This window comes from Gracilinanus agilis, chromosome 3 (assembly GCF_016433145.1).
Source record: "Gracilinanus agilis isolate LMUSP501 chromosome 3, AgileGrace, whole genome shotgun sequence".
NCBI classification, from domain to species: Eukaryota; Metazoa; Chordata; class Mammalia; order Didelphimorphia; family Didelphidae; genus Gracilinanus; species Gracilinanus agilis.
Window position 1 is genome coordinate 412,766,407 of NC_058132.1, and position 14,022 is coordinate 412,780,428.

General features: G+C 38.9%; 1 protein-coding gene across 1 annotated transcript in view; it reads right to left on the reverse strand.

Moving 5' to 3' along the window:
- The window catches only part of SETD4 (SET domain containing 4), a 28,633-nt gene extending 18,250 nt beyond the window's left edge, over positions 1–10,383 (reverse strand). The window contains exons 1-4 of the mRNA XM_044666873.1: positions 10,310–10,383; positions 9,733–9,768; positions 7,212–7,315; positions 5,992–6,087 (exon numbers count right to left, since the gene is read on the reverse strand). Coding sequence (XP_044522808.1) covers positions 5,992–6,087; positions 7,212–7,315; positions 9,733–9,768; positions 10,310–10,359 — 286 coding nt within the window. The 5' untranslated portion in view covers positions 10,360–10,383. The remainder of the gene's footprint in view (positions 1–5,991; positions 6,088–7,211; positions 7,316–9,732; positions 9,769–10,309) is intronic.
- Between the last annotated feature and the right edge of the window lie 3,639 nt (positions 10,384–14,022).

Genomic DNA, 14,022 nt, shown 5'->3' on the forward strand with positions numbered 1-14,022 from the left:
CTTCTGTATGAAGAATAAAAACTTTTGGAAGATAAAATATGCAGCAGGAAATCAGCTGTGCTTATCTGGGATGGCGAGTGCCCAGCTGACCTGAGGAGATCAGAGGAAAAAACAAGCTTGGCATGCCCAGGTGCTGTTTGATCCTCTGAAGATTTATGACACTGTCCCCAGAGAACGATGGCCAAGAAAGGTTACTTTGACCTGACCCTCCCAGAAGCAGTGTGATTGTTCTGGGGGATTAATTCCATTTTCTTATCTTAACCTTGTACTGGAACTTGTGCTCTGTATCAAATGTTCCAACCCTTACTGCCAAATGCGATAGGATGTTTCTTAACATAACTAAATTCTTAAGCTAATCAACTGTCAAAAACCTGTAACACACACTGTTAAACATGTAAAAGGGTCTGTTGATATTCCTTCCACCAAAGTGGATTGCCAACAATCCATCCCTACAATCCAACCTTTATAACACTTGTAAATCCTTACATAAGTCTGCTCCAGAGAATTCACCATAAATTCTGGGCAATATCCTCTTTTTCTCTTGACACTGCATGGATATCAATGAGGCATATAAGCCATCTGTCTTATTACTGGTCCTCACTATGTAACTGGACCATCCTTTTTTCTGCTCATACATTTATCTAAAATATTCTGGATCTGGGGGGTGGGGAGAGGAATAGTTTGTCCATCACTGGCCTAGATGACAATTACAATTGTTTCAGATTCAAACAGCTGTAATTGTACCACATTTATCCATATCAGACTTTGTTACATGTCTTCCCTTAAATCAATATATTCATATTTTTAGCATACCGCATAAAAAAAAATTGGTATAACTGCTTATTGGCTCAGGGATGGGGGAGAGGGAAGAATTTGGCACTCAACATTTTTAAAAAAAGGTTAAAAATTGTTTTACATGTAATTGGAAGAAGAATAGTATTTAAAATTCACTATGACCAGATGGGATTTATACCAGGAATGGAAGATAGTTTAATATTAGGAAAACTATCAGTATAATTGACCATATCAATAATCAAACTAACAGAAATTATGATTATCTACAATACCCATTCCTATTAAAAACACCAGAAAGTATAGGAAAGAAGGGCTATTCCTCAAAATAATAAACAGTATATATATTTAAAACCACCAGTAAGTATCATCTGCAATGGGGACAAGTTAGAAACCTTCCCAATAAGATCAGGAGGAAAGCAAGGATGCCCATTATCACTTCTATTATTCAATATTGTACTAGAAAAGCTAGCAGGAGCAATTAGAGAAGGTGAAGAAACTGAAGGAATTAAAGTAAACAGTGAGGAAACTAAAATACCACTTTTTGCAGATATGATGGTATACACTTAGAGAATCTTAGAAAATCAACTAAAATCCTAGTTGAAATAATCGATAACTTTAGCAAAGTTGTAGGATACACAATAAACCCACACAAATTATCAGCATTTCTATATATCTCCAATAAAGCTCAGCAGCAAGAGTTAGAAAGAGAACTTCCATCTCAAATCACTCTAAACAATATGTTATAAAATTATTCATTTACAAAAATGAATAATATGGAAGTATGTTTTGCATGATAATACATGTACAACTCAGACTGAATTGCTTCTCAGCTCCAGGAGTGAGGAGGGAATAAAGGAGGGAGACAACATGAATTATATAACTTCAGAAAACTTATGTAGAAATTTGTTATTAAAATAAAAGTTTGAAAAAAAATTTATATAGAATAAAAGGATATAAAGTATATAAAGGCACAACTTATTCATAGTGAAACCAACCTGGCTTCAATTTTTAACTGATAATTTAATATGGGTGGAATGGGCCCATTGTCCTTAAAATTATAGGCTGGTTCCCAGGGAGTTAGGATCTGAAATGACAATGAAATGCATAATAATCCAACAGTTAACAAAAGGGGTTTTAGTTGGATATAACACAGCAAAGATAGTCAGAGCAGAAAAGGGATATATATTCAGGATTAAGCAGTTTTTCTCTGAAGTGGGAATGCTTATGGTCTTTTGCCTATGGCACATGAGCCGGAGAGGGCTGCTGCCTTCCCCCTCTCCACATGGGCCCGAGCACATTTCTCACATAACACACCCCTCTGCCCAGCAGCCCAATGGGAGTGCTTCCTCCCTCCCCTGTTTCATGTAAAGGAGCAGCTCGCATGCAGCGTGAAGGTTATAGTTTGGGCACTTGGTCTCTAAAAGGTTCACCATCGCTGATCTAAGGTCTTGAAGCCTCAGAGAAGAACTTCAACCTCTTTATCCAAGTGACCAGGAAGCTATGTCAGTGGTCCCAGCCTAAGTCTCCTAAGGCAATAAGCACTTAAAGACATAATTTCAATAGATTTTAGGGAAAAAAAGTAGTCTAATTTGTATGGCATGGAGGGAGAGAGAAGACTTAAATAGAACCTAGGACAGAGCTCCTACCACAACAGTAGATTTACTCACTTATTATTTATAATAGAGGGGGTAATGGGCATTGGCTCCACTCTCAAAACTAATTACAAGGGCCAGCTGGGTAGCTCAGTGAATTGAGAACCAGGCCTAGAGACAGGAGGTCCTAGGTTCAAATCTGGCCTCAGACACTTCCCAGCTGTGTGACCCTGGGGTAAGTCACTTGACCCCCATTGCCCACCCTTACCACTCTTCTGCCTTGGAGTCAATACATAGTATTGACTCCAAGACAGAAGGTAAGGGTTTAAAAAAAAAAAGAAAGAAAAGAAAACTAATTACAGGTACAGAAAATCTATAAACACCCAAGCACCAGACTAAAGCTTCATCTCATCCCTGACTCAACATGTCCCAAAGATAACTCACTATCTTTCCCCCTGAACCTACCCTCTTCCCAATTTCCCTCATTTGATCAAAGGTTCCATCATCTTCCAGTCACTCAGCTTCTCAACCTAGAAGTCATCCTTGAGTCTTCTCTCTAAGAAGCTAGGTGGGTACACAGATAAAACTCTGGGCTTAGAGTGAAGACAACCTGAGTTCAAATCTAGCCTTGGATACTGTAATGCAAGGTGGCTAACAGAAACTTTTTGCTTCTGTAATTTCTAATGGTCACAAAAAGTCAGTTAAACATCTTAGAATCTTCAGAAAGTCAGAACTTAAAGCTATAAATAGAGGTGAAGTTCCAACTGACGGAGCTTTTGCTTTCTGGCTTTCGCTGTGGCTGGAGGCTTTTGCTTTGGCCTTTTGGCTTGGCTTTGCTTCGGCCTTGGCCTGTGCTTATCTTGTTTTGGGGAAATTTAAACCTAACTCATTTCTCTGGACCTCTCCCTGATCTCCCATCTCCATCCACCCCCTTCCCTGAATTTCCTTTGGGTCCTGGGTGGAAGGGAAGGCTTGGTGATTAGACATTGTGGGTTTAGTTTCTATAGACTAGTAGAGTATCCTTAAATAAGTTGCCCCTAGTTTTAATGATCTGATAGAGACTTTACTTAAAAGGCAGTCAAATCTTCCTGACTGGGAGAGCCAGGCTTGCTCTGTCTAACCCTCTCTGCGACCCAGCCCCCACCCTCACCCTCTCCCTAGCAGCAGTTAGAAAACCCTGAACCCCTCCCCCTTCTGACTGACCCTGGTATTAATAAATCCCCTTGTTACCTGTTCAAACCCTCTGGTGAATCATTGTGTCGAAAATTAAGACAAGGGCTCAAGGGGAAGGAATCATTTTTCTTTTATTTATTGAAAGAACTGGGGGCATCCATCTTGGCAGGAAGTACCTACCCAGGGACTTCCTTCAGCCATCAGTTTGACTGGCAGGGAGGGGCCCACTCGATTCCCCCTCAAGAGACTTTAGAAACTAATGAGAGAAACACTCCAGGCAAAACCTAAAGATTTCTTACTGGCCCTAATTTCCTCCCTGTATCCTCTGTCTCAAGCCTCTGAGAATAAAACTGTTTGAGCTGCCATCTCCTATTTACCCCATTTCCTTTATCTCTTATATACCTTCCCTTACCTTCTTTCCTCCTCCTATCACCTTATAATCACCTAATATCCCCTTTATCCTTCCTCACACCCAAATTGCATTCATTGACTCCACTCAGATTATTTATTTATTGATAACAATACTTATTAGCTAGCTGTGTGACTTTGGTTAAGTCATTTAACCTCTGCTTCAGTTTCCTCAACTATAAAATGGGAATAATAACAGCATCTACTTCCTGGTGGTATTGTAAGGATAAAAACATTATAAAATTTCACTTTTACTAACAATTAAAAAGGAAAATTTCTGCTTTCAGGAGAAAATCATTTTAAGTTGTTCTAAGTCTTTTGCAATAATATAAATGTAATAATAGTAAAATGCTTAGTACAGTTCCTGGAACATAGCAAGTAAATATTAGCTATTAATCTCTTACCTCTATCTACAGTCAGCTACCAAATCTAACCAATTCTACTTCCTCTATTTCTCTCGCACATTATCCCTACACACATACCAAGTAACCACACTAGTTCAGGTCCTCATCATCTCTCCTGGACAATTGCCACAATCTCCTAAATGATCCCCCGTTTCCTTTTTCTGTCCTTTCTAAACCATCACTCCCACAGTTGCCAAAATAATCTTCCTAACATATCACTCCCCTTCTCAAGTCATTTCAGTGATTTAGAATAAAATACAGACTCCTCTGTTTGGCATTTAAAGCCCTTCACATTTTATCTCCAATCAATCTTCTAGGCTGATGATGCATAATTCTCCCTCCTGGCCTCTAAGGCTCAAACCCAACCAGCCTTCCTGCTATTCCCTGTCCATGACATTTCATCAACCAGATGCAAGTCTTTGCAGAGGCTGTTTCCCCATGCCCAGAATGTTCTCCCTCTCCACCTTATTTTCTCCACCCACTCCTCCTTTCAGGGCTCACTCAACTTCAAAAAGCCTTTTCCAATTCCTCTAGTTTTAAATGCTTCCCTTTCCATATGTTACACACACACAGATAGATATGTAAACATAGATATGCATACATATACACACACAAGCTCACCCCATATCTACTACTTTCTATGACTACATGATATCCCTTAAGTAAAATTATAAGCTCTCTGAAATGTGTTCATAACCTCTACCCCTGGCTCACAGCAGAAGCATAAAACTGATGCAAACAGCAGCAGCATCTCAGCATGTCTTTATTTCTCCCCAGGCTTCACTGCTGACTCATTTCCAAAGCACTTTCTCTATGATGCCCCTCACTGAGTTCCTTTATCCATCCCTAATCCTCTCTGCTTTTCAGCTCCCTTTTTTGCATTGTCTTCCTCTATTACAATATAAGCTTCTTGAGGGCAGGAGCTGTCTCTCTTTCTGCTGGTATTTTTACTACCAGTGCTTAGGACAGTGTCTAGCACATGGTAAGCAATTAGGAAATGCTTGTTATCTTGACTACTCAATTAAATAAATCATTAGTGGTTTTCTATAATTCATGTCAATGCCACCCTACCAAAAAGAAATGGAATTCTAGATTTACTATAGAATCACACCTGGGGCAGCTAGGTGGCTCAGTAGCTAAAGAGCAAGGCCAAGAGACAGAAGGTCATGGTTTCAAATCTGGCCTCAGACTCTTCTCAAGAAGCTATGGAACCCTGGGCAAGTCACTTAATCCCCTAGCCTAGCCTGCTCTTCTGCCTTGGAACCAATACTTAGTAATGACTCTAAGACAAAACATAAGGGTTTAATTTTTTTTTAAATAATCTTACTTGCTATAATTATCCCCATTTTAAAGTTCAGGAAATTGAAGTAGCTGGAGGTTAAAGTGGCTTGTCCAGGGTCACATATCTAGAACGTAACTGAGGACTTAGATTTTTTTTTAATTAATTAATTTATTTATTTTATTAGAATGTTTTTCCATGGTTGCATGATTCATCCAAACAATTTTTTCCTCCTCTCCTCCCTACCCCCTCCCAGAGCAACAAGTAGTTCCACTGAGTTTTACATGTATTATCCTTCAAAGTATATTTCCATATTATTAAAAAATAATAATAATCTTACTTGAAAATCTTGTTGGCTTTAGGTTATGATCTTCAAATTTCCTTTTTTTCAGCCACTTCCTAAGTTCTACAAATTCACATTTGTGGCTTTCACTCTCTAAAAAAGAAAAAGAGAAAAGTACTTATAATTACTATGTAATCAAATGATAAAACTTTTTAAAAGAGGCCTGTAGTGCTGCCCAGAAAATGTATGAGAAATATTAAAAAATATATATAAAAAACTCCTCACTCTCAACATGTTCACAATATAGATGGAGGCCACAAGGTTAATTCATAAAATAATCACAGAATAGTTAAGTGCTATACAGAAACTTAATAACAATGGTAAGAATGCAAAGAAGGAAGAGATCAAAGTTCATCTGCATTTTTCCCCCAAATAAACCCACATATTCAGACTATGAAAAAAACTAAAATGCACAGTTTCACTACTATGGCAACAACCTATGTTGGGTAGAAGCCCAACCTAACAGTGGAGAAGGCTGTGAGTTTTTAATCAAACTGGCCACATGTTCCTTAAAATGTTACTTAAAATAGTCACTTAAGGCCCTCAAGAAATTATATAAGACTCTGAGGCCTGTAATAGACAGAGGGAGCTTTTTCACTGAAAGTTCTCTATATAGACAAATTCACAGAACCAAACAAAAGAAATTGAGCTGAGCTTTGAAGAATTAGCAAATTTTATTGGTAGTAGAAAAAAAGGTAAAACAACTCAAACTGGGAGAAACAACATAAGTGAGACACAAGTGGAAACAAAGACAACATATTCAGGTAACAAAAAATACAGCTGCTTAGCTAAAGTAGAGTTTGTATATTGAGAAGCAATGGGGGGAAATTATGAAGGAAGGAGAAAAGGGATAGCATGAGGCCTTAGATAAACAAGTTGACAACATAACCTGTTAGCATTATAAACATTCTGTTCTTAACAATGCTTCTTATATTTAAATATTCAATTTACTTTCTACATTAATCTTTCCTGCTATTTTTAGTGCTCCCATTTTCCCAAACTATAATTTTTTTAAATTTTATTGTGTATATGTACCAATTGACAGAATATGAATTTGAGGCAGGGACAAATCAGTATTTCAAAGAACTTAAAAGCTACTAAAGAAAAAAAAAGATTCAAGATGCACTCAAACATTTTCCATAGATAGTTTTTGTACTCATAAAGAATCTATTTTATCACAGACACTTCATTTGTATTACTGAGAATAAAAATTATACCTTTACTCAACTCTGAGGTCCTAAATGATTTTCTTCTTCTCTGCCTGCTTGTTCTTCCTCTTCCTTTCTTCTTCATGATGTAGATATAATTTCCATGTAACTGCCTCTAGGAAAAGAAGTGTTTACCATCATATAGAGTAAAATACCTTTGTAACTCTAAACAAAAAATCTTTTTGGATTGTTGTTGTTCAATCATTTCGGTCATATCCGACTCTATCACCCCATTTTGGGTTTTCTTGGCAAAGAAACTAATGGTTTGCCATTTCCTTCTCCAGTTCATTTTACAGATAAGGAAACTGAGGCAAATAGGGCTAAGTAACTTCTTGCCCAGGGTCACATGGCTGGTGTTTAGGTTGCATCTAATTAAATCAATGCCGAATCTCTGCCAATATTTTCTCCATGCTATAGTCAAGTAAACCTTTTGTTAATTGCTAAAAGGTCTACAAGTACCTGTTTTCATTTGAATTCCAAGACTAAAGCACCAAATATGCCTGTGAGACTTTGTCAAGAATAGCATCTCAAATTTAAAAAGTACAAGAGAGAACTCATTATAGGCTACCCTAAATCTGACTCTCTCCTCCTAAATTACCCTCTCCAATTCATTCTCCACATAACAATAGCAATCGTAGCTCCATATATTCTCTAGGATTGAAAACAAATTCTTCTGAGTCCCAAGCACAATGCTAAGCACTTTACAATTATTATTTAATCTGATTTCCACAACAACCCTGGAAGGTAAGTGCTATTATTATCCTCATTTTACTAATAAGGAAATTGAGTAGAGGTTAAGTGATTGGCCTATGATCACAGGTTTGAGGCCAAATCTGAACTCAAGTCTTCCTGACTACTGGTGCAGTACTATCCACCAAGCCACCTAACTGCCTAAATAATGTTTGTCCTCTAAATGGCAATAGGTTTTACATCACTTTATCACAGAATCAAAGTATGCTTTATAAACAGTAATGGGTTTTACATAATTTAATCATATAACTATAACAGGGTATTAGGTCTATACTCCACCCAAAGAGATCAAAGAAAAAGAAAAGAGATCCATTCATACAAAAATAAAGTACCTCTTTTGGTGGTGGTAAAGATCTGGAAATTGCAGGGGTTCAGGAAATGGCTAAGTTAAGTTGTGGTGTATGTATTTTATGAAATTGTGCTGTAAGAAACGATGAAGGAGATAACCTCATGAAAATCTGCAAAGATTTGTATGAACTGATGAAAAGTAAAGTGAGAACCAGGAGAATTATTTTTCAGTTGTTATAATTTTCTATGTTGAAAGTCCTTTTTAAAGGGAAATGGGGAGTCATATTATCTGCACATCTGCTTTTTAAGGTTAAATTTATAATTATTTTTTTTCTTTATTACTTCATAATAGTAGTAGTAGCAAAAGTAGCAGTACCATCTCTATAGCACCCACTATTGTGCCAGGCACATTATTTCCACATTATTAACTCTGGGAGGTAGATGCTGACAATTGAGGAAAAGAGGCAAATAGAGGTTGAACTGCCCAAAGTCACACTGTTAGTGTCTGAAGCTGAATTTAAACCTAGCTTCCCAAGTAGAATGCTCAGTGGTGTTTTCTGAGATCCAGAAACGTCAAAGAATTAAAATAATTGGGGGCAGCTGGGTAGCTCAGTGGATTGAGAGTCAGGCCTAGAGAGGGGAGGTCCTGGGTTCAAATCCCGCCTCAGACACTTCCCAGCTGTGTGACCCTGGGCAAGTCACTTGACCCCCATTGCCCACCCTTACCACTCTTCCACCAAGGAGCCAATACAGAAGTTAAGGGTTAAAAAAAAAAGAAAAGAAAATTTAAAAAAATCATTGAAAAAAAAGTATGGTGGGTGGGAAGGATAAAAAATATATCAGATAAAAAAATATATACTGTAATCTCTGCAGTGCTTTGCCCCTTAAAGGGCTGACTGATATTTATGGACTTTCTTACTTGAAGTATTAAAAAAAAAAAAGAGAGAGAGAGCTTCCCCAAAATTTAATATATAAGTAAGGCTTGAGTATGGAAGCTAGATAGATAATTTGCCCAAGACCTCATCACTAATTGCTGGCAAAATGGGAATTTAAACCTGCCTTTCAGCTCATAGTCCTTTGCATTTTCCAGTATACTGTGTTATCACCTCAATAATAGCATAAGGAATAAATGATGGTATGATTATGATGATAGAGGTGATGCAGTGGATAGAGTGCCTGGCCAGGAGTCAGGAAGACTCATATTCAATTCAAAGGGGTCTCAGACACTTAGATTTAACTGTGTGAACTTAGGCAAGTCACTTCACCTTGTTTGCCTCAATTTTGCCACCAAATTTGCTGCTTCTGTAAAATGAGCTAGAGATGAAAATGGCAAACTACTTCGGTATCTGCCAAGAAAACCCAAAAGAAAGCAGAAACGCTACTCAATGAAAACAAACCTCTATTGAGCACTAACAAATATTTTAATTGAAATGTCTGTTAAGAACTGCACTGATTGCTTTAACTCGAATCCAGGAAAGTTCTCTGTACTTACCAAAGCTTTGCAAACACGTGAAACTTGCAACGCGCACTGCAAACAGGAAGAGACCTGAGAGGTCATAAAGTGATTACAGTAACCCTGCGTCAAAAGACCCCATTTTCTCTCTCCTAACCCTGGCACTGAAGGGTAATCCTTAAGTCCGATAGAAGATTCTTCTCTTTCTCCCCATAGCAGAGAGGTCCGGGTCTTCCAGTTTGGAAGCTGAACCTGGAAACACGTGGTCCCTTTCCCAGGGGTTCCTCCCACCTCTCGTGTCTGGAGAGCAAACACGTAAAGGAGCGATGGTTAGGGAAGAGGAATTAGGAAGAGGAAGACGGAGGGGGAGAAAGGAAAAAGTGGGGAAATAGGGCAAGGAGAGTACTGCTAGTAGGGATGGAGAGAAGAGGTGGATAGGGGACGATGCCAGGAGAAGGCCAGCTAACAGGCAATGGAGAGGAAGAGGAGGAAGGAAGGAGATGGGGGAGGAGAGCCTGCCTGCCCTGCCTCTCCGGCTCTGCGAACTAGAAACTCTCCTTGCGGGGCAGACTTGGGATTCTCCGGAGCCTATTTACTTGAGTCAGCCCTAAACTACCTAGATCCTCTGCCACCGGGGTATTCTCTAGGAATTCCGGGTTTTCCCATTTCCACAAGAAGGAATCGCTTTGCCCTTTCTCCCCAACCTAAGAAACCCAGCCTCTGTCTATGCTCCACCCACCACTCCCGGGGCGCAGGCTCTGCTTCAGTCTCGCGTCCTCCCCTGCTTTAGTAAATCTGGGCTGCTTCCTGTGGAAGGTAGCTTTGCATTCCCCTAGGGCTGGCTTCTCTCGCCCCTACGGTAGGGAAAAAAAAAAAGTAGATTTAAGATGACATTGGTTCCTACCTTGTGTGCTCAACTATTGTTATATTAAACTAATAATAATTTTGCAGAGAGAGACAGAGAGACATGTAGAGGAGAGGGCAATTTTGCCTAATGAGTGCAAAATGCAAGCGCCCAATGTCCTGCCTCTGGCACATATTAGCTGTGGGACCAAGGACCAGACATCTCTTAAGATTTTTACGTGGAGGAATTCCATTTGAACTGGAAAGACCTCCAGGAATTTATGCAGAGCGAAAGGAGCAGAAGCAGGAGAACATTGTACACAGAGACTGATATGTAATGGACTTCTTTACTAATAGCAATGCAATGATCCAGGACAATCCAGAGGAATTTATGAGAAAGAACACTATCCACATCCACTGTGGTGGTTCGATGGGTATGTGATTGGGGATTTTTGACTTTAAATGATCATTGTATTGCAAATATTAAAAATATGGAAAAGGGTTTTGAACAATGATGACCCAGTGGAATTGCTCCTCAGCTCAGGGAGGGGGGAGGGAAGAAGGGAGGGAAAGAACATGAATCATGAAACCATGGAAAAATAATCTAAAGAAATTAATTAAAGAAATTTTTAATTAAAAAAAAATTTTTATGTTATGTTAGTTGCCAACCAGAAACCTAGGAGGAATGAGTTTCCATGCCCTGGAATTCCACATACCAGTGAATTCACACAAACCCAGAACCACAACCACCAAGAAATGAGGTTGTTACCTTTAGGGAGTGATTCCCAAAGTGCACCTGTTTATTGGCCAGGGTGCCCATAGCTGGTGAAGAATCCCCATTTGATCCCCATTTTTTTACTTCAGTCAATACCCTAATACTTCCTTCAGAATGTTGCGGAGAGGAAATAGAACATTAGATGAGGAGTCAGGGATTCCTGAATTCAAATTCCACCTTGGGCAAGTCACTTAATCTGTTTGCTGCCTTTTCCTCAACTGTAAAATGGGGACCATGAGAGTGGCACTTCACAGAATTGTTATGAGGATCAGTTGAGATATTTTTTTAAGTTGCTTAGCACGCTGCCTAGACACAAGAAGCACTGTAAATTTTTATTTCTTTCCCTCCCTTTCTCTTTATACAGAGTATCCATGTCTCTCAACTGTCCAAAGAATTCCTTCCAACACATATCTTCTAGTAAAGCCAAAACCTGGATGAACTTACTCTTCCATTGCAAAGGGATATATCCTCCCAAAAACATGGTAGTTGCATGGAATACCTCCTGCTGCCAAACCCTTGGACTTCTCAATGACTCCAGACCTCTTAGTGAGTGACTCTTTAGCACAGTAGGCAGTGGCTCCTAAGCTGAAGGTCCCAAGTTAGAGCTCAGAAAGAGGGTGAGAGGCTTCTGGAGACATGAAGTCACTTGGCTTGGGCTTGGCCTTTCCTCAGGGAGGAACTTTCATGTGAGGGGTCCAAGCCTGAGGCTGTCACCTTTTAGCTAAGTAAACTGGGGTTCACTAAATATTTCTAGTCTACAAGTTTGGGGGCTTCTATATTCCACATTGACACTAGCAAAGAGAATTGTAATTTCCCCAAAGTAATCTTGTCCATGCACCTTCTCCTTTTCATTTCCCAGGCCATCTGTACCACCTGCCCCAGATGTAACTACTGTTAGACAAATTCTTGTGAATGTCCAAAAAATGAACTTGGTCTTCAGTCACTTCTTCTTTCTTGGGCAGATGGACAGGCCAAACTCATTAGAATGATTACAGATCTCTTCCAGAACACTGATATATCCTTTAGCTAAATGTAATCAGTACAATGTTTTATGTAAACAAGAAGGATTTGGAGGAGTTCCCCAACACCTACATCATAGGGCGGAATACTGTTGGTAAACATACATATATCCTTATTTATGTCTCACTTGAAGCTTATCACATGAGGATAACTGAACGAGGCTTTTTTTTTTTAATTGTAATGTCTTAGAAGCAATTCTGAATGACCTTAAAATACAGACTGGAGACTGGCTTGTAAAAAGAGCTTTTAAGGCAGCATTTTGTTCTACCAAATCTAATGCTTTTTAAAAAATAATTGACAAGCAATAAACATCTTATATTCTCTATATGTTTCAGAGCTGTGACATTGAGAGAAAAAGGAGAGAAAGAGAGAGATACAAAAAAGCAAGGACCAGATGGGGAACACAAGATCTCCATTTATTATGACAAAGAGAAAGGTTTTTATAGAAATTAGAGTACTAAGCATTACACCACTTTTAGGGGTATAACTTTCCCACAGAATATTGTTTATGAAAAGACTACTCAAAACATTTCTAGGGCATTTCTACAAACCCAAGCAATTGAGGAATATTGACAGTGACTTAGTTTACAGGAAACAGGGGAAAGAGAGTCTGGGTCATTTGGTTATGATATTACAAAGGTTTCTTGGGTTATCAAAATAATGAACAACTCAAGGATTATTATGAAGGAAGCTTTCAGGAGATGTCTTTATCTGAGTTACAATTAGATAATATTTTTGAGATGCTATATTGAGATCCAGCCTTGCCATGAAATCTCAGACAAACTTAAAAGCAAGTCTTTCATGGCTGCTTTTCTTCAGTGGATCTAATTTGTTTTAGGTTCCTTCATAGTGGTGCTTATAGAAGAAATGAAAATAGCACTAAAAAGAAAAAACAAAACAGGATAAGTATCAACAATGGGCCAAAAATATATAGGGGAGATCTGTGCTGGAGATGATAGAATTGTGAGGGCTTTGAGGGACTTACATAAAAATATCTGAAGGAGATAAAAGATCCAAACGTTTGGGGAAAAAATCTCAGACCTTATTAATATGAGAAAAGGTAACTAAGTGAATATCAATAACTACTGACCTTTTTTTATCTACTCTCCTATGTATTGTTTAAATAGAATTAGCTCTAGCCCATTCATAGTCAAACTCTACTTACCATAGGCATAGAGATGATGTCATTCCCACCTCCCTTAGTGGGGAGGGGAGATGGGTTACCCACATGTGACAATAAGTAACAAATCAAGAACAAGGGACTGCCTTTTGGGGCAGTCCAAATCAGTGTAGAAGCTGCCATTTGTCCACTTGAATTAGAGGTGGACCCACAGGAAGTGACAAGAGACACTATCTCTTCAAGTATATTGGTTACTTCCTACGAGGAGCAGTTCCCACTTTGAACTTGATGCTGAAGAATCTCAGTTGAGACCTCAGAGGGCTTCCACTCTGATTTGTCACGTGGGTAAGTTAGGCTGACTTCCTTGGCCTACCTAGGCTGCTTCCAGACTCTGCCTCAAGTAGGCACTAGCCTATCAGATTGCTAGGCCTTGTGGCTTGTAGCTTCATTCATTTAGCCTTTTAACCTTCTCTCTCTGTCCAGGTCTCTACAGGCCTGGACTAGCCTCTCCCTCTCTCTATTTCCTTACCTTTTACCTTCCTAATTGTAAATAAACTACCTTAAACCCGGT